Raw genomic sequence first — 20,997 nt, 5'->3', positions numbered from 1 at the left:
CCTTGTGTTACAGACGTGTTCTGGGACATGTGGCATGATGTGCACGTGCACGCCGTACCAACCACTGACTCCATCACACTGGTCAGGTGGTGGCACATGTGGCAGGGTATAGGACCAAGGTAATCTCCAAGCAGATTCCTCCGTGGCAAGACAGTTACATTAGCTGGACCAATTTTAGTCCTCTGCCGGCTAAAGTCCTTCCCCAGCTTATGTTACTGTCTTGCCACGGAGGAATCTGCTTGGAGATTAGGACCAAGGAGCTTTTATCAGGTAATGCTTATATGACGTTATAAAAGTTTTGCACCTTCCTTTATGTGGCGGAGGGGGAGAGCTATATACTTGGAGAAGGACGTAACAGATAGCAACAAACAAACAAAAAAGCTGTGAAGGCGATGGCTTCGCATGATGATAATTCCTTCAATTTGATATCAGTCAATAAAATTCATATAACTCACTATTAGCCATACTCCAATGCAACACTATCTTATGTTGGCCCTTATTTTCATGTTAATTGGGATGTTTATTTTTATTCTATGATTTCTATCCCTCTATTTTTGTACTTTGTGTAATAGTTGAAAACATTTTACAATTGCCGTGCAATGAAATTCTTCTATGGCGTTAACGTTAACTGTAAAAACAAACAATAAGTGCATTGTGTAGAAGAATTAGTAACCTGCGAGACCGACGAGTGCCTTTACTACTACTAAACTCCCGATTGACAAGGATGAACTCAAACGGGTCCACCGAACTTATGTTCATATCATTCTTAGTGTTGGAGAATTCTGCCGAATTGTGTGTCCAACATTACATATACAGCGCTGTACTGTAGCATAGCCATTTGACCCCTCCCAACATCTGCTTGAAACTTTGATTGCCCCGTTGCAGGTTTAGTGACGACGACACGTCACCACTCCCATCATCCCTTTCGTGTCCAAAATGGCTTCCACTGGAAAATGGGAAACGGTCGGTGCTAAGAAAAGCAAAAAATCCACTTCCAAATCCAATGGAAAGAAACCAGGAGGCACGGGAACTGTGGAGAGAAACCCGGTGATTGAACACGCAAGTAGGTTTGGTTCACCGCCGCCAGGATAAGTTAGAAACGTGCATGTGACCAGGAGAAATAGGCACGACCATATGCCAAAATCCACATGTGAGAAAACCACAACGTGTCGCTTCTCCTGTTAACGTTATATATATTATGGAGGAAAGTACAGGTGGTGACCAACTGTCGGAGATATTTCAAATAACATTACTTATCTTAAACTTCCTTGGAATGTATCAAAGTGTGGATAGTCTACAACTGCAAGGGTAGACAGATAATACGATTATGTTAACGTTAATTTAATGCATGAATTGTTTGATACAATTATGATAACGTTGTAGGTAATTGCGCAATTGCACTTTGTTTGCTACATACGTAGCACATACTAGTAAAGGCCCCCATTTGCCTTCAAATCCTTCTTAAGAGGCATAACATAAAATCTTTGACATTGGGAGTGATCAAACGTAACTTGTGGGCATGCCCAGCCCGCGTAAAGTCACTTGCATACACGTCACTGGTAAGACCTAACCTTGAATATGCTGCAACAGTATGGGATCTGTATACAAAGAAAGACAAAGATAAACTTGAAAGGGTACAGAACCAAGCTGCCCGATTCTGTACAAACAACTACAACAGGGATGCTAGTGTTACCAAAATGAAAACAGATCTACAGTGGACATCACTTGAAGACAGAAGGAAAATGTCCAGACTTTGCATGATGTACAAAATGACCAATAAGCTGGTGGACGTACCGACTGATAAGTTTCTAATACCAGCTCAAAAAAGAACAAGAAACAGCCATGACTTCAAGTACCAGAGTTTCCAAGCTAGGATTGATGTGTTCAAAAATTCGTATTTTCCCAGAACTATCGTAGATTGGAATTTGTTATCACCAAGTACAGTAGGGGCATCTTCTCTGGATAGTTTTAAAGAACGCTTGCAGTTAGATGTGCAAAAGTTAGGTGTGACGGATCGTTCAGTGTAATATAACCAGCTGCTGCCGCGCCGCGTGCCTGCGAAGCTGGTGTGTTACGCCGAATGGCGGTTATACCGGCTATATAGATACAGATACAGATACAGATACAGCTCTGTTACTAGCATCATAGAATAAATATTATATAACACTTTAATAGTGCTTGCAGCATGATGCCATAAATTCAAAGTTTGCACAGGAGTTTGTCGCGGCATTGGTGGTGCAAATTATTATTGAGGTGTCGCATACGAGTTAGCTAATCAGGCTAAGCCAGTCCTAACAGGAACCCTAACACTAACTTACGTAGTAGCTAGTATTACAGTAGCCCTAACTCTACTGTAGTCTAACCCAACACCTACTTATTCGTCAATGGTGTTTGTCAAGATGGTATTGGGCTGACTCAACCTGATTCTGTTTTATCACATTTGATACAAGAATTCTTTCTGTTTTGTTTTACAGAGCCTATTGAGACTGCCCAGACAATATGGAGCTCTGTAGCTGAGCTAGAGGTGGATGACGAGCATAAGGAAAATAAGCAGGTTTGTAGGGGACAAGGACTATTCCTCCTGTATGTCTGCATAATCTGAACATTTTCTGTTGTCTTAAAATCACTGTTTATCAAGTTACAAATTGCTGTTTATACCTAAATTTCTATCGATAGTCATTAGGGTTATGACATATGGAGACCTAGAGCAATTCACAAAATAGGAAGAAATTTTACTTCTACCTTCCTAGTGATTAGCCAATATGTACTATACTGAATACATAATAATACTGAATCTATTCCTGCCACATGTTAACTGTAATATTTACAGAGCACAGTTGCTTAGAAATGATATTTAACACTGTGCTTACCACCAGATCCAGGCCAACAAGGATCAGGCAAAGTCATCAAATGCCTCTCCAAAGAGCCCCAAGAAAACTGGAGCAGACAAGAAGAAGCAGCAAGGAAAGGACAAGAAGGCTGGCAAACGGGAGTTCAAGACTGTGGAAGATGCCATGAAGAAGGTCAGTTTGCAACTGCTGACTCGACAATAGACTGATCAGCATAGTTTATCAGAATTACCACTGATTACATGGCAATTGGTTCAGATGATAATAAGACTCAAGAGAAAGTTTGCATGTGACTGTCAAGTAGTTGCATTTCTATGGGATGGGTCAATATGTAGAAATGCAAATATGTATGTGTATGTTGGGGTTTAAACTTGAGCAAAAGTCAAAACTCACAAAGGGTCACATGATTCTTCACACATATTGACAATAACATGTGAGTTGTACTGTTTAGATTCATAGGCTGTCATACAAGGGTATCTATAGGAAGTATTATTGTATGTGAATAACATATACTTGACCATGTAGAGGAGTAGGTGAAAATTTTGTGTATTTTGTATGTTACATGCTAACATTGACTCTGTCCATTTCAATTCCAGCTTGATGCCAATGTTCTGAAGACAGTCGTGCAGGACACAAAACTCAAGTTTCCTGATAATCCACAGGTACAGCCTTAGGTCAGGGTCTGGCCTCTTTCTTCTCTGTTAAGAATCTCCATGTCACACAGTCCCATGCTCTAATTTCTGCAATCTTAAGACTCAGTCCAATATACATATGCATACGTCATATAATGTTACATATACCTGTGCATGCGCACAAAATGAACTATAAAGTGTGACTGAAGATACTAGAACTTTATGAAATTCAATTGTCAAGGATTAAGTACACAGATATTTGATTAGATAATAATAATAATAAGAAGAAGCAAATATTGAAAATGGTTTGGAAGTTTATTTATGACTAGAATATTCATACAATGTAGTTGGAATTCAAAATGTAGCTAATCATTTACTGGCAGTTCTGATTAAACTGTGTAACGTTATGCATGTATAATTGATTGCACTATGTAGAATAACAACAAGCTACCTGCATTCGATAGTGATAAAAAGACCAAAGTATACCAATATTTTTGTTAATCAACTTATCTTGTTTGTCATATGGTGCCTAGATTTTTTTACACTTCAGAAAAACACAGACAAAAAAAGTAGATGACAGCTATGTATATCTTTCCTACAGTTTTGGCTGAATGACCTTGCGTCTATGCTGAACTTGAAGTTGGATGCTCCAGACTTGGACCCTACTTTTTACCAGCAGCCAGCAGGTAGTGTTATCTGTACCTATCAGTACCAGAAACATTTTAAGTATTTTTCAAATTTCTTATTTCACTAGTTTGACTTGAGAAACATGATCGGAGCCAGCAGTAAATGATCCCATAGCTTTGCTTTTATTGATCCAATTCCTTTGGTGGGGTTTGATACCAGGGTTGGCATCACCACAGACATGCTGTGAGGGATTGCATTTATCATTTTTAGTAGTGCTGTAATGATGAAGTATGAGGGTACTTAAGATGTAAGCCGCAAGTGTCAAACCTCCACACGTAACAGAATCCAAAACTCTTAATGGCTTTGTGTGAAGGGGCTTAATCTAAGTCTCTCCATCCTTCTCTGGTATACAAAACCAAGCAAAGCTGGTCTTTAGACAGAACATGTTTACACATATTTTGGTACACCACCTCTGTTGTGTTAACTCTAGACACATTTTATACATGTATGTGTACATGTTTCTCCACAGAGTATCCCCTGTCCATCCTGCCCAAGCCTGTTTACAGTGTCCTGTCCTCCACTGTGACCAGCTGCCCTCTCCAAGTACAGAACATCTTCTTTGAGCACTGTCTGTATATGATGGTGAAGGAGATGACAAACGGTAAGGACGTGTAGTTAACGTACAGGCCTAGATACAGGGCCGAAATTAGTTTTTGGTAATAAAATATTTAGGTGCACAGAAAAATTTTGAGTGCATAACATCATGAAATAGATGAAGTAGAATATCATCTAAACCTTATTTTTTTTAACTTCAGGATTCAGGAGTATGGATTGTAATTTTGAAAGTGGTTGTGAAATTACAAATGTCACATTGAGTTTTTTAATCTATGAAGATTAAATATTTAGCCTATTTTTTAAGTAATTTGCTTGAAAATGAAAGAATACAGTTTAGCTGTGAATGTGAGATGAAGTAATGTAATTCCTTCCCATTCTGTGTTTGTCTACAGGCACTCCAACTTATGGTTATCGCATCTGTATACAGTACCTAGCACAGAGCAGACCTGAGGTCACCACAGCAAACCTTCCCAAGGTACAGCTATTATATCAAATTTTGTTCCTGTGCATGTGCATTTATATGGTGCTTTGTTAAATGTGGCAAGATTGAAGATTTAGTAATATGAGATGGTGGCAGTATAGGAGATTAGGAGTCATTACAGTATATTGTTATCAGTGAAGATTTACAGCGTACATTCATATTTTCTTACACTGTTTTACATCCCACATGTAGTTTGCAGATCTACTGAAAACCACAGTGAACAGACCAAATGTCTGCCTGTCAATCATCTGGGGGCTCAGCCAATCAGGAAGTAAGGATTTAGCAACAGGGTTAACAGGTAGGTTCATGTTCAAGTTTTCAGCTACTTTCAATCATCTGCTCTCTGTAGTATCAAAAGTATAACAATTGGACTTTTCCTAACTTGTTTTAGGAGTATCATTTCTGAGAACGTATTTCAATGATTATATATAAACATTAATATTGAAACAGTGAAAAGAAAGAAATAAGTAGAAGATTAAACTAATATGTAATCTTTCTCACCAGTATGGTTACAGCTGTTACTGCCACACTTGGGCACAAAGAGCCTTTCCAGTTACATCATTGGGATTCTGGAAAACCTCTTCAAGTGAGCCTTCTTCTTGTATTTTTATTGACTTCATGTACATGTCTTTGATTTGGATGTGTCTGTTTATTTGTGTAGGTGTTTGTCTGTAGCTATTTGTAGATCAGAATATTGGTAGGAAGTGAGTGGAAGATGGGTCACTGCAAAGACTTGTGGGAAGTACAGTTCAGTGGTGGTAAAACTAAAATCAGGTCAGGTTAATAAACAGTCCTGGTCTTTAGGGTCAATGGAAGAGGTGTCTGTCTCTTTGGTTTTTGCACTGCTTTTATACTTGCCATGCATGTATGCAAGTCATGTTCACCCAAGAGTGACAGGAAATGGTAAACAGACACATGTGATATTAATCAGAATGCTATTGACTTAGATAATGAACTATATTTAAGCAAGATGTGAGGACGTCAACGTATTTCCCAGAGTCATAAGATCTGCAAACTTTGTTTTGTTGTTGATTTTCAGTACTTCAACTCTAGTGTCAAAGTGCCAGCCACTTTGTGTGTCTTTGGTATCATGTATTACAATGTATAGAAGCTTTGTATTTTAACTTAAGGGTCATGTACATATACAGCCATGTCAACAAATATCAAGTGATAGTATGATAGTATTTAACATTTGTTCAGCATTTTACACAAGTCATGATTACCATTTGTTCTGAATTGACAGGAGCCACAAAAAGACAAAGGCATCGCACAATTCCATTGGACCACACGAGTTCTTCCCTGTTCTGGACTTTGTTTTCACTCCTAACACTGCACTTGCACAGAGGTAAGATTCATCAAGACATGGCTCTCTGCTCATGCTACTTCCTAAGAGACAATAATTATTTCGATCTTCAGGTAATCAGACAATAAACAGTACATTTGTCAAGTTGTGGTCATACATTTTGAGGTTAGACTTATATTATATACAGCCTTATGTTAATATTTTTCTTCTTCTTCCAGCTTACAACAGAGACTACAAGCAGTTTATCCTAAAATCAAGGTAACTGGCCCCGTTTTTTTTATTATCAGTGTTTTGGTGCATAGTTAGATTTTTGGCCCCCTGTTAGGCCTTCTTGGTACTGCAGCAGAAATCCATTTTATTGTATCTCATGTTCTTCAAAACCCTTGGTCATGATTTTTGAGTGGTGGCTCTTTAGCTGCTGAAGAAAACGCACGAGTGTGAATCTCCTAGCAGCTTTCTTCTGAATTGGAGGTTATTTCAGGTGCAGACTTTGAAACAGCAGGGTATTCACATATTTCATTTTAACTGTTCTGACAGGACCTTGCATTGGGCCCCTCAGCCAGCAAAACACCTTGCCAGTACTTCCCTTCCCTGCTGGCCCGGGCTACTCCAAACTGCCCTTCTGCACTCAAGACAGAGGTAAGGCTTTATAATATGTATTTGTTCTTACACTGTAATCTACATGTTCTGGTAAAGCCTGATTAAATCTCGCTTATTGCAGCCTGCCCAACATCCGACCTGCTTCCTTGTGGAGGGGCCAGTCATAGACCTGGACAGCTTCAGTTTGTGTTACACCCACAAGTCTAAGTGCAGATCTGTTCCTAAACCTTTGTACCTGATGTTAGAATTAGGTATGCAGCCATGTAGCATACATGATAGCGATATGAGTAGATGGACATGCTGTAGTTAGATCCTTTTTTCAGACCTCTGATAGATGTACATGTGCATGTTGATCCTAATCTTCTTCTCCATCACCTTACAGTTACACTATCTAATATTTGTCTTGCCAACAGATCATGGAGCTCCTTGTACATTGTTTGATCTCCGACCCACAAAGCTTCAGCAACTGGAGACAGATGTACACCAAGCAGCTTCTTCAGTCTGGGTATGTGGAATGGAGTGTTTCAGGAGTTTTTGCAATGTTTGGATTTCAAACTTGAAATAATTCTGTAGTAAGGTAGGACTACATTGGGAATAGATTTTTGCAGGATCATAAATTTGTGATGGAGAGATCACTGCAGAAATGAAACCACGGAAAAAATTTCAAAATTGACAGTTTGTCAGGAATAATTCCAGATATGAAAATTTGTGACCTTTTCGAAGTTTGCGTCACCACAGTTGAAAAGTACAGACCAAGTAATGGAAGGCAATACTGCACATCTTTGACATGTCTAATATTGATGCAATATTATCTTGCAGAGTTCTCATGAGGTACATGCTAGACAACTGGGATAAGGTTTCTAGAGTGGTGAGTTAAAAATTTACATATATCTGCAGCGAAATTTAGTTGACTCGTGATTAATTTATTATTCATCACGGAAGTTTTTTTCAATCGAAGGCCCCTTTTCCACTAGATGATGATCGCAAAGTAGCTGTACTGTGACCAAAATTGGATTTGTATGACCCTTGATGTTATAATTGAAATTATGCATGAAGTTAAGATAGAATTAACAGACAAAACACCACAGAAAAGGACCAAATTTGCTCTTCATCAGTGAAATTTGTTGAACAATCTGTTAAATATTGGCGGAAAGGAAGTATTGAAATATATTTGCTGCTATGAAAAATGTTTTTCAGTGTAAATGTTTGTCATATTTCTGTGACTATCATTTCTTTTAAATCCATGTTTGACTGTTATAGCTCCCAGAGAAGTTTGTCCAGGAGACTGTGCTGGCATTCAGTATAACAAATGAAGAGATGGCAGCCCACACCCCAGGCAGGGAGGAGTGTCGGAGTGCATGCAAGGTGCAGTATAGTATTGCTTATGATGGCAGATAGGGGATGATTGGTTTCAGGAAAGGATTTTAACATTTTAGAAAAGTCATCCAGAATATTTAACCTGAGCTGTATATTTCTAATTTATATTACAGTATGACATGTTGTATAAAGAGATCTATTTTGCTTGCAGGAACTGTTGTTGAAGATGAAGAAGCCAAAGTTTCCTTGGGGACGGCTGATATTCACTATCCTCTTGCTGGTTGTAGCAATCCTAGGGCTAGATATCTATACACATGGCAGTTTCCAAGGTAAGGCAGACATTACACACATAGTTTTCTCTTCTGTTTCTTTGTTTGCTATTCGGCAATGGGCTTAGCCTATCAGTCTAACCAAGCTCTAACTATACCAGATAGTGTGATCAGTTCAGTGCGTAGTGACCCAACCACCTGGACCATTGGGTTTGTATCGCCACTGTTGTTCCTAGAAGCACGCAACTGGAAAGGGTCACAGTCCTCAGGATGGCATACATGTACGATACTGTGGTCCACTGTTCATTGTGCTTGCTGAAAGGGGAACTTTACAATGAATCTGTAAATACTGTACCTATATATAACATACAATGTATATAGCAAGCACTTGTCTTCTCTGTCACAACCAGTGGAGAATTAGCTCCTGAGTGAGCTTAACTGGGCCGAGATCTTTTTCTTTCTTTTCCTGCTCATAAAATTATTGGCTGTCAGTGCTGTTGTATTCTGTACCATTACATTATACATATGACTCTGTAACTTCATGTTTGTATAAGATGCAGCATAACTGAAGCATTATGTAACTTTCCTTTAGCCTCCACATCTCACCGTGTACTGAAGGACTCTGGTCTGCTGGCAGTGTCCCAACAAGCCTGGGTCAAGATTAGCTTCTACAGCAGGAAAGGCACGGACTGGGCCAGGGAGTGGGTGCCCTACTACTACAGCATGGTGGGAATCTTGACTATTGTATAGTAAGCTTTAGAACTAGTCATGAACAGAAGCATTTCAAATTTTCAGTTACAGTAGTTGCTCTAATTGTAACTGAAGCTTTCCACCATAGGTTGTGATGGCTGAGCAACCATTAAACAAAGATTTAACAGATTGCTCAACAAATTTCAAGGTTCTTAAAAACTAACTAATTTTAAGTCTGTTACATGTGCCCCCTGCCTGTTAACATGCAGGTAGCCGAGGTCCTGGACCCTTACATCAAGCTGTTGTGGCAGAATCTGTATGACCTGGGAGTGTGGATCGCTGAAGTGTCGGCACCTCTCAGGGCTTGGCTGGACAGAAAAATACCTCTGGTTCTAGAATGGGTGAGTAGTCAATAGATTAGAAAATCTAGTGTATGCACTGCTCTTTTTCTTTGTTTTGCATTGATTCAATCTATTGTTATATACTGTAAATTTCAACGTACTTGTAGTTTTATTTCTTGGTTGTCATGTTACCTCTACAAAGCGAAATTATGACACCACAAATAGGTCTTTTGTTGTAGTAACAGCTACAGTATTGTTTTGACTGCTAACATACCATATAAATTCAAAATGCCAGAAAAATCTCCTTTCCCCTCCTTATACTAAATTAGATAAACACAAAAATAAATGACAGTACCATCTTTTTGATAATACACAAGAATGTGATGTACATATACACTGTTGTAAATCCTGAAACTTACGTACAGATGGTGTCCTTAGTTTGTAAACATAATTTACAAGGAAGTGATGTCCACTCTGAATTCTGTATGCCGTGGGTAATGTTTTGAGAGTAAAATACTAATGTGTGAATATGTCATTGAAGATTGAACGCAAGAATTTTCTTCCTCAATTGAAATGTGTCAGCCTACCAGCTTTGTATTCAGAAGTATTGCAACAACCAGCGCTTGTACATTGTATCCACACAGATAGATGCCAAGGTTCCAGTGGTTGTGGCCTCCGTGACCCAGGTCACGTCCAAGGTTACCATGGCTGCCCAGGAGTACTGGGCTGTCCTGAAGCCCCACGTCATGGTGGTGTGGACAGCCGTGGGGGACAACATCCAGGCTGTGGGCAGCTGGCTGGAGAAGAACGTCTTCACGTGAGTACTGTGACGTTTGCACTCAAATATGTGTTTGCAATCTATTAAAGTTAAAACAGTGCAAAATCCTCCTTTGTCTTCCTAATACACTGTAAAACCATCACAAAAGTGAAAAATGTAATACAGCATTGGAAACACTCCACTAGACTGCTGGTGTAAAGTACTGGATACTTGCAAGGGGATGAACTTTCCCTTTGGTCAAATTCAGACCTATTTCCAAACTGAAATCTCATCAATGATTGTCTCCAAAACATAATTAGTGGGTAAAGAACTTTGTTATCCAGTGATTTACCAACCTGATGAAACCATTGCACAGACTGCACATTTTTCATCTTGCCTTATTCTACATTAAGTCACTGGGACTGTATGTATGATCAGGGAGATATGTATTTGTGCAGTCCATTTTGTAACTAGTTGTTGTTGTGTATACCTCTAGTGGGAAGCTGTCTCCAGAGGCCCTGCAAGCTTCCATGGTGATGGTGTGGGAGTATGTGTGGACATCAAGTACTGCTGCCAAACAGTGGATAGTGGACAAGTTTAGTGCGTAAAATAATTATAATCACCAGAATCAGTGCAATCCCCTGACCTTATCTTGGGACAATTTGACAAGTTTCCTCTGACCTCAGACTCTCTTCCAAAAGCTTAGTATTTTATGTAAGGCCTTGGAAAATTAATGTAGTGTTCCTGATTACAGTCCTACAAAAGTAGGTAGGTTTTCTTTTCTATTCAGATTTCAGGGTTAACATTTAACAAAATTACAGTTAAGAAATGACTAGTATGTTGTTAGCTCTCAGATATATATTACAATGAATAGTTTGTCTCCCTGCAACTGTACCCCAAAAAGGCTAGGGTTGGTGAACAGGAAACTCAACATTTTGCCTAGGTCTATGTAAATTACTAATGAAAATCATACTCTGCCCTCGTTAGATAATATATATAACGTTAGTTTAGATATCACTTGAGAAGAGCTAAAAATCTGATACAGATCATGCACATTTGTCAGGTCTTGTCTATACTCTCACTTAATTTCAATCCGTTGATACAAGAATGGCTTTTTCGTACATGACAGAAAATCATGTCTGATTATTATTTAAAGCATAACTAAGTTAACTGTTTAAATAGAATATTATTACACTAATTCATTAGCTTTCAGTGATTTCAAATGGCAGTGGTGGAAAGAAAATACCTCCATTTTAGAAACTACTGTCAGGCAAATAGATACACAGCAAAAACACCCCTATAGAGATTGCTCTGGCAGCTAAATTTTGTGACAAAGACACTTAATCTGTGGGACTGAGTGAGAAAATGTATTGGGATGAAAATGTCAGAAAAAATGCCATGTGCCAGGACTGCTTTATGACGCTTAGAATCAGTAACTCCAATAGTTTTTTCCCTTCACATGTCAAAGGTAATACACTAATTCATGCTGTGCTTGGTGAGCAGAGACACTATATGTGGAAAAAGTAAATTTTAAGTTAGTAGTAAGTTAAGAGAATCCCACCGTATATTTGCTATTGAGGTGAGTATTGTTGCTGTTACATGTAGATCCAGTGACAACTGTATACACCTTGGCAAAAATAAATCTTCATTCCAATCGTATAGATTACATTCTTGATAAGATACACGTAAATTTGTTGTCAATTGAATCAGAACGTTAGGTTATTTGCAAGTGATAGGACAAATAGACATAATTATTATCTCCTGTTTCAGCTGTTGTTTTGAAATCATGTAAGATACAAATATTTGCTTTTCCCATTTCAGAAAAATTATTTGATATACAAGTTCAAGGCAATTGAAATGGTTTTTGTGTAACACTGCTTAACACAAATTTAGTGCCAACACCTCACAAGACTATGACATTAATTTGAGGCTGTGGGTTGGATTTTTTTGGCATTCCCTCTGGTCTAAGTGATCCGGTAAACTTCTGAAAACCAATCATCTCTAACAGCTTGCTCTCTTATCTGCATGTCGATTTACAATGAAGACAGTGATCATGATTTACACAGTTGTAAATAAATTGGTTCCTTTGTCTCGAACAGTTTTTTGAAAGGTCTACCTGATGTACAGACATGTTTGTGTTACAGTCATAGAAAGTCATGTCAGTAGTGCTTTCTGAAGGATGTAAGATGGTGCAAGTCTGGATACAATGAGTGAGTTGTAAATAGAACCCACCAAAACTGGCTTTTCAGTAGAATAAACAAGTGTGTTTGAAGAACACATTTCAAGTAAAATATGTGTATTTTGATGGTTGTGGGGGAAAAGATACAGACTGACATCTGAGTAACAATTGTGACATTGATTTTATTGAAGTGATTTATCTTAAATAAAAATGTTCACAGTAACAATATCACAATCATGTGCAGGTCTGTAACAAAGCTGCAAACAATAAAGTACTTCAAGTAAATTACATCTGGTTAAGTTTACTTTGTTACTGAATCCTATCCAGGAAAGACTACAGCATTCTGTAAATAGGTTACTTGTCAGGAAAGAATACTTCCTTGGTGTTGTGGTAAAGAACACCTGCTAATTCTGTCACATCCTCCTTCCTGGCTCCAGCCATCACCTCCAGAATCTGACTGAAATGGAAAAAAAAATTCTTAATTATATGGACATTGTGTTACATGTGGTACTTGAAATATTATGGAGCAACTACACAACTACTCGACTTCCTGCAAACCATTTAGTGTCATTATTCAAAATAAGCTTAGCAAACTTTTTATTCAGATGTAGTAACAAAATCAACAGAAGTGACAAATCAGTTTCCGGTCACTTCTACATGTGAGTTATTTTCAGCACCAAGGACAGGTCTGATGAATCTGCAAGAATGCTATCCATTAATTATAAAAACTTTTTTTCCTCTGGAGTGTTTGTTCAGGTAAAACACCTTTAGGTGCAATACACCAATTTGTACAGTTAGTACAAGCTGTGCAAGACTGGACTGCAGGGTATTATCCCATCATAGGGAAGGACCCGTATTTTATAAGGCTAACCTTAAACTCTGGCTTTATACATAAACATCCCATCAGAGAGTACGTCCCTAACCTTAGCTAGGTATTTATTTCACCTGAGCATACTGATCAAATATGTGTAAAATGCAGCTTGCTAAGTATTTGAACCCAGACTCTTTAGATAAAACAACAACTCTAACCACAATACTACATTACAATTTTAACCATTTTAACAGCTACTTTTTCAGTACTTACACAATATGACAAGGTTCATTCCTGCTCTTGACACAGTGCCCTTTCTCCCATTTTTCTTTCTTCTTTGTTGGAAAAGTTGTCTTTAGAAGCTTGGCTCCTGCATGGCTTGGCCTCACCTCGCACCATGGGGCATCTAACAGGAGGTAAGGTCAATACAGCAATGTCACTCTGTTATTATTGAAACAGTAATTCTACTATTCTTAAGTATATACTCTTTTATCAATAAAAGTATGAAAACTTTATGCTTCCGTGAAATATTAAGGGTTTTCTATATCTTGTTAACTTGTAGTTCATTAATTATGAAATTCCAGTTTTGTAATTAACGTATTGATCACTTTCTCAAAGTTTCTGTCATTGTGACTAGTATACCAAAATATACAATGATGTACCACTGCAAAAACACAGACCACAAATCATCTTCTCATGAATTAGAGGTCTCTTCTATAGACCACATAACCTGGAAAGTCTGTCATGTCTGATAAAGAAGTAGATCTACCAACTCAGAACTATTTCCTGTCACTTCTGCAAGTCTGAGCTTTGCAGTGGCACCACTCATTTCCTGACACTCTACAGACAGTGAATTCTAATTACTATGGACACATTACTAAGACATCCAGACACACAGAAAACAACACCACCATGCATGGAGGCAAGGAACAAACCTGTTTCTATCATGAGTCTATCACTGGGAATGGAGCACATTGTTTCCAAGTTTTCTGCAGTCTTCAAAGAGCTGCAAAAGCAATAATGCACAGATGTCAAAAGAGTTCATTTGGCCTCTTTCTCCAGTGTGTTAAAATCTACACCTGAAATGATAAGTAGTGGAAGAATAGACTAGTTGTCAAAAGATATTTGTTCATATTGTGTAGTTACTATAATTAGTCTAACATACTCACCAGCCATTGATTCCAATGTAAAGTCCTAGATCTAATATTCTCTGTGCATCTTCTTTGCTACCATCAAAAGAGTGAACCTGGAAAAAAATAATAACATTATCTACTGTGAATAATAGAAGTCTAAATAAAACCACCAAATGAAACACAAAATGAGTCAACAAAATAAGACATGGAAATTAAAGTCCATTTTAACTTACCACACCTTGGGTGATCCTGTCTTTGTTTTTTGATAAGATATCTGGGGAAAAAATATTAATGAGTTTAGTTGTATGGTAAATACAAAAATCCACATATAAAACTGACATGGAAAATGACATTCCAAATTAAACAGCACCTGTGACTTGACTGTGTAAACTTTGTGAGTGTAAACCTATGCATGCTTGGTCCAAATGCAGTTAAAAAGTATCACTTTTGTCAGGTATTCTTTTTCATGAAATTGCTACTATCATTCAAGAAGTAGAAACTTTATACATGTACATGTATATAAAAAAAACCACAAAACTCTTTAAATCCAGCAACCCAATTTTGTGTTTTTATCTATTCGCTCATGAACCTAAATACTGAATTTGCTCCAGGTATAAATTGGTCATCCTAAGGAGAAAATCTTACAGTAAAAATTAAAGTTATTAAACAGGGCTGAAAATTCATTTTTGGAATTAGGTGCACTGGGGCACCCAGCTTAAAAGATTGAATGCACCAAAAAATGTTTGGGTGCACCACTTAAATTTAAGTAGAATGTCCAAAAAAACTAATAACAAAACTTAGTTATAAGCTATCAAATTCTTAAACAAGTAACATGACAGACATTTTTATTATCTTTCTAACACTTAGATGTCAAGAATAAATACAGGACTAGTATACTCAATATCTTTCCATACTAAGAAAATATTTTGGTGCACCCTGTGCACCCACTGAAAAAAAATGGGTGCACAGTTCCAATTTTGGGTGCACCTGGGTGCACCTGCACCTAGTATTTTGAGCCCTGTTAAAGCAGCTTCAAATCCATAACTCACCGACAAGATTAGAGGCAGCATTCCTACAGTGTAGGAACATGGGCAGCCGGGTTCTTTCCACAATGGATAGTTGCTTCTCAAAATACCTGCAAGCATGAACCAACTCATTAACACACATGACTAGTTCTTCTGTTAACCTTGCATGATAAAGTATCCATCTTAACTATCATTGTAAACTTAAGAGTGCTGGAATACACGAAAATTTTTTGAAATTATAGAAACGTGTTCTAGCTACTCAGTTTCCTGGTACTGTCATAAAAGCATATGAATTGAAACTACATGTATTACTATATTGCACATTGAAAATCTAGACATACAATGTATGAACAAACAAGATAAATGAATACAATGAAAGTGATTATGTATGATCAACAATGAAATGTAATTTTTTTCTGTGTGGTCTCTCATCATGCTGTTGACATTTTGTCATCTCACTAAATCTGCAGTACATTGCAACATTGCTGTTGCTGAGCAATTTGTCACAGTGCTAAAGAAATTTCAGCAATATAAAACAAATCCTTTTACACTTTGTGTTTTCTTGTCTTTTTACTCATACTTGAATGTACATCTTACAGGATCATTCCCATTATAAAGTCAAGGGTAATGAATTTAGGATGCAGTGACACTGCCAACATGCCACAGCCCAGTGAGCTACCTGCTTTACCTTAATTGTGTTTCCTTTGCACAGAAGTTGAGCCTGTCATAGTCTGAAAATAAATGTGAAAACCATGATTTCAACACAACAATGTAAACTCTTGACTCACATAAACTTTTGGTTGCATGGCAAAACAAAGAGAATCCATACCACACTGACCATAAGTTTTTCAGGACAGTATGTGGAAACAAAGCATTTAATTTTCCTAATTCTGCTCGGTGAAATGCAGACTATAACAGTATTATACTAGTACACACCCAGTCCAAACTCCCCTACTGCCACCACTTTGCTCCTGTTGCTCTCTACTAGTTCTGTGAGTTTCTCCAGGTAGGACTCAGGGTCAGACTCTTCAAACTCTCCACATCTGGTGGGGTGGCACCCAACGGTACAATACAAGGCATCTGCAATCAACACAATCACATACATGTATAACAACCTTTATCTCTATATTGGCCACTGGACAAAACATTTACTTCCAATCAGTGAATAGTTTAAGGCTTGAAAATCAATAACAAAGAAATTTACACACAACCTGCATATATTCAACTGCCGATATTTTGCTGACAGTCTACTAGTATCACCATTCCTCAGGGTAATACTAAATGGTTCTACTTCAGGGCTTGAAATACCACCTGCATATGCAGGTTAGTGCAGACAAAATTGGAGCTGTGCAGGTATTTCTGATATCTACCTGCACCTAGCCTGCACTGGTCCATGTACTGGGTTTTACATAAATTTCCTATAATGTAGGTATATGTGGATTGTTATGTTTATTACCTGCATTGAATGTTACCACATATTAAGTATAAAAGAAAAAAATATAGAAAAGGTTCCTGAACAATTTTAAAATGATCCATATTTCCTAAATTGCAGGTAAAATTTGTCTGGTGCAGGTAATTTTCAATGTTACGTGCACCAGTGCAGGTATGCAGAAAAAAGTATTTCAAGCCCTGTACTTCATACTGTAGTTAGGTGTCTCTGGTGAAGTGTGAAGAATGTGGTAACAGCCAAAATGAGTTAACTTTTTATCCCCCTCATCATCGTTCATACCAAGAGTTATCAATACTGTAGTGCAGAATAGACCAATTAACATTGCCCTGAGGTAGGTGACTTTCCAAACATGGGAAGGTGATTGTACTGGGCATGAGATTTACTTCAGATGTTTGATGCTCAAAGTCAGAAGTATACAGTGTGAGTCAGCAACTAAAATAAACGTACCATTTGTTTTGGCGAGTTCAAGTGCCTCCCTACTGTCCTGAAGGCTGCCACCAGTCACCATGATCTGTGAGGGGTTACATTGTGTATCTTGTAAACTTTATTTACTATAGCTTTGAATGTGGGTCATAACCTCTGACACAATAGATCTATAGAGTTCTTTGGTTGATATCATAAGGGATACCCTATTTACTGGCAGGATGCTAATCACTATGTTGATGACCGGCTCATTATGTGCCTTAAAGTCCCAAACTATTGGTCTTGACATTCTTTTGGGGGAGACTTTAAGCAAATGATACAACAACTGAGGGTTTTACCATTATTTTTACAATATTATGTAATATTCTGTTTACTTGTGTAAAATACTGTTGTACCTTTACATACATAGCCTACACAAATATCTCAAGGTGCACCTGTGCACCCGCAGCCAAGATTGGGATCACTTAATAGCTAATAGTCAATATAAAGAGCTTACAGTTACATCTATACTTGCATTATTATTTAAGTTATAGTGAGGCATCTGTTGTTGGTAACATACCTTTTCAACCCCATTGTCAAAGGCACGTTCAAGAACATCTTGTAAGTCATCTGGAGTCAACAAAATCATTGTTTCTCATTGTTCCTTCACTATCTTTTCATTCAGTGTAAACTATTTTCGAGCATATACTGAACATTACAGCCTAGTATTAGGGTTTCGATTGATCACATATGTTTATAGTTACACAGCTGCATACATTATACCCTTACAAGTTGTATGTCAGACTGAAGAAAATATGATGCAATAGACTCTAACTTCTAAAAAATGTATCATATGCATTATAGTGAGGCATATGTATTTTGTACATATAGCATTACACTTGAACTGATGCCTGTTTATACATTATTCAAAAATTGAATACACAGCAACTAAAAGAATCTCACAACAGTCCTGTTAATTTGCACTGCAGCAAATTGATGAAATACCATGTTCATCTTCCAAATTATAATGTTACTAGTAATCTTATCAATGACAATGGTAAATCGTGAAAACATAAGATAGTTGTTTACCCTGGTGCTTCTGCGACCCATGGTACAGTCCTCTGAACATTCCATCTGAGAAAATAAACCATATTCATATGCAAGTAGCTACATTGATCAGGATGAAATATCATATTGAATGAAGATGGATAAAATCGGAATGCTGTCGTGGCAATATCCTTTCTAGCTGTATGTGCCGTGCAAGGCTACACGGGTCACGGGTTCCTCACTGGGCTTCCAGTGACGAAAATATTTTCAAAATGGCTTCATCACTGGAACCCCAGTGACGAAGAAAGTTCATCACTGGTTTTCCAGTGATGAATTGCTTTTTTCCAGTGATGAAGCTCTCTCGGCACTGGAATTCCAGTGATGTACCTTGACTCGTCACTCGGTTTCCAGTGATGAACTCTGCTCGTCACTCGGGATCCAGTGATGAACTCATGATGAACGTCATTTGTCACTGGGCACCGAGTGCGGAACCATATACCAAACTGAATATTTGTCGTCACTGGTTTACCAGCTGAAGTTTCCTCATCACTGGAAAACTAGTGACGATAAATGTTCCCCACTGGTATTAAAGCCAGTGACGACGGGACTTCATCACTGGAAACCGAGTGATGAGAAATTTACCCGTGACCTCGGTAGTTTTGCATGTGCAGCAAGTATGTGCATCATTTCTTTATTCAAAATACTACGTGCTCTACGGCGTTGTACCATGTTTACATACTATGAACAGTGCTGCAAAATATGTTATTAATAAGCAGTTGACTGTTTTCAGCATAAACGGGGGAGGGGGGCGTGGCGAAAATAACTGTACACTTACCGGTCAAATTCACGCCTATATCTTAAAAGAAGAAGAAAAAGAAATATGTAAGCATAATTCAAACATTTATTGATCATCTGCAAATTCTAAATCCAAAAGTCAATGTAAATCCGACGAGAAAGCTGGGTAAAACTTTACCGATAAATCTCAACGTGGAGGCAGCCATGTTGAACGAAGTGCATTATGGGAATAAAGGAAAACATTTCCTCAGGCTGATAAAAGCTCCTTGATGTGGGGAAATTGGATTTTTGGGCCCCAAAACTTTTCAGAAGGTCCAGACCTTCCTTAAATTTGCGATCTTGGGCCCGAATCGGACCGATGTGGGGAAATTTGATTTTGGGGCCCCGAAACCTTTCAGAAGGGCACGAATCGGGCATTTTGGCCGATGTGGGGAAATTTGATTTTTTGGGCCCCGAAACTTATCGGAAGGGCACGAATCGGGCAATTTGGCCGATGTGGGGAAATTTGATTTTGGGGCCCGAAACTTTTCGGAAGGGCACGAATCGGGCATTTTGGCCGATGTGGGGAAATTTGATTTTGGGACCCCGAAACCTTTCAGAAGGGCACGAATCGGGCATTTTGGCCGATGTGGGGAAATTTGATTTTTTGGGCCCCGAAACTTATCGGAAGGGCACGAATCGGGCAATTTGGCCGATGTGGGGAAATTTGATTTTTTTGGGCCCCGAAACTTATCGGAATGTCCAGACCTTAAGAAAATTGTGATTTGGGGCCCGAATCGGGCAATTTTGGCCGATGTGGGGAGATTTGATTTTTGGGCCCCGAAACATTTCAGAAGGTCCTTGAGACCTTCATTAAGAAATTTGCGATCTTGGGCCCAAATCGGATCATTTTGACCGATGTGGGGACATTTGATTTTTGGGCCCCTAAACTTTTCGGAAGGTCCGGACCTAAAGAAATTTGTGATTTTGGGCCCGAATCGGGTCATTTTGGCCGATGCGGAAAAGTTTTATTTTCAGGGCCACGAAACTTATCGGAATTGAAGGTCCGGACCTTAAGAAATTTGAGATTTGGGGCCCGACTTGGGCCATTTTGGTCGATGTAGGGAAATTTTATTTTGGGGCCCCGAAACTCTTCGAAAGGGCCCGAAACAGGCCATTTTGGCCAATACAGGGAGATACGTTTTTTGGGCCCAAAACTTTTCGGAAGGGCCCGAAACGGGCCATCTCGGTCGACCTGGGCAAATTTCATTTTTGGACCCCGAAAACTTTCCGCAGGTCCGCGCCTTTGCAAATTTGCCATTTTGGGCCCCATACGGGCCATCTCGGTCGACCTGGGGAAATTTCATTTTTGGACCCCGAAAACTTTCCGCAGGTCCGCGCCTTTCCAAATTTGCCATTTTGGGCCCAAAACGCGCCATCTGGGTCGATCTGGGGAAATTTCATTTTTGGACCCCAAAAACTTTCCGCAGGTCCGCGCCTTTACAAAAATGCCATTTTGGGCCCCAAACGGGCCATCTCGGTCGATCTGGGGAAATTTCATTTTTGGACCCCGAAAACTTTCCGCAGGTCCGCGCCTTTGCAAAAATGCCATTTTGGGCCCAAAACGGGCCATCTCGGTCGATCTGGGGAAATTTCATTTTTGGACCCCGAAAACTTTCCGCAGGTCCGCGCCTT

At 38.7% G+C, this 20,997-nt stretch overlaps 2 protein-coding genes across 3 annotated transcripts; one reads left to right on the top strand and one right to left on the bottom strand.

The window, feature by feature from the left end:
• The first annotated feature begins 876 nt into the window (after positions 1-876).
• On the top strand, positions 877-12,945 carry LOC118409340 (transmembrane protein 214-B-like). The gene is made up of 20 exons (XM_035810302.1): positions 877-1,063; positions 2,475-2,554; positions 2,877-3,023; positions 3,446-3,511; positions 4,083-4,167; positions 4,638-4,769; positions 5,116-5,198; positions 5,397-5,502; positions 5,709-5,790; positions 6,448-6,549; positions 6,726-6,765; positions 7,045-7,146; positions 7,521-7,612; positions 7,927-7,975; positions 8,368-8,472; positions 8,636-8,753; positions 9,286-9,419; positions 9,653-9,784; positions 10,369-10,541; positions 10,978-12,945. The coding sequence occupies exons 1-20, from the start codon at positions 937-939 to the stop codon at positions 11,087-11,089; spliced, it is 2,067 nt and encodes a 688-aa protein (XP_035666195.1). The 5' UTR covers positions 877-936; the 3' UTR covers positions 11,090-12,945.
• Positions 12,823-19,573, bottom strand: LOC118409341 (putative deoxyribonuclease TATDN1). 2 transcript variants are annotated; one of them, XM_035810303.1, is made up of 13 exons: positions 19,502-19,573; positions 19,364-19,384; positions 18,571-18,615; positions 18,062-18,111; positions 17,527-17,590; positions 16,566-16,709; positions 16,318-16,360; positions 15,654-15,739; positions 14,838-14,878; positions 14,641-14,717; positions 14,407-14,477; positions 13,745-13,877; positions 12,823-13,117 (listed from the first exon to the last, which is right to left on the bottom strand). In XM_035810303.1, exons 1-13 carry the CDS (start codon positions 19,527-19,529, stop codon positions 13,015-13,017), a joined length of 906 nt encoding a protein of 301 aa, XP_035666196.1. In that variant the 5' UTR covers positions 19,530-19,573; the 3' UTR covers positions 12,823-13,014. The 2 variants fall into 2 exon arrangements, with proteins under 2 accessions (XP_035666196.1, XP_035666197.1); XM_035810304.1 differs by having other exon boundaries at positions 19,364-19,378; positions 19,502-19,544.
• Between the last annotated feature and the right edge of the window lie 1,424 nt (positions 19,574-20,997).

Source organism: Branchiostoma floridae, chromosome 2, assembly GCF_000003815.2.
Source record: "Branchiostoma floridae strain S238N-H82 chromosome 2, Bfl_VNyyK, whole genome shotgun sequence".
NCBI classification, from domain to species: domain Eukaryota; kingdom Metazoa; phylum Chordata; class Leptocardii; order Amphioxiformes; family Branchiostomatidae; genus Branchiostoma; species Branchiostoma floridae.
This window is presented reverse-complemented; position numbering and strand designations above follow the sequence as displayed.

Excerpts from the sequence above, each read along its gene's own strand:
- LOC118409340 (XM_035810302.1), top strand. The coding sequence starts at position 937 with ATGGCTTCCACTGGAAAATGGGAAACGGTCGGTGCTAAGAAAAGCAAA. Across the intron at positions 3,024-3,445 it reads TGGAAGATGCCATGAAGAAG|CTTGATGCCAATGTTCTGAA; the intron begins GTCAGTTTGCAA and ends TTTCAATTCCAG. Across the intron at positions 8,473-8,635 it reads AGTGTCGGAGTGCATGCAAG|GAACTGTTGTTGAAGATGAA; the intron begins GTGCAGTATAGT and ends TTTTGCTTGCAG.
- LOC118409341 (XM_035810303.1), bottom strand. The coding sequence starts at position 19,529 with ATGGCTGCCTCCACGTTGAGATTTATCG. Across the intron at positions 19,385-19,501 it reads CTCCACGTTGAGATTTATCG|ATATAGGCGTGAATTTGACC; the intron begins GTAAAGTTTTAC and ends TCTTCTTTTAAG. Across the intron at positions 16,361-16,565 it reads AGTAGGGGAGTTTGGACTGG|ACTATGACAGGCTCAACTTC; the intron begins GTGTGTACTAGT and ends ATTTATTTTCAG.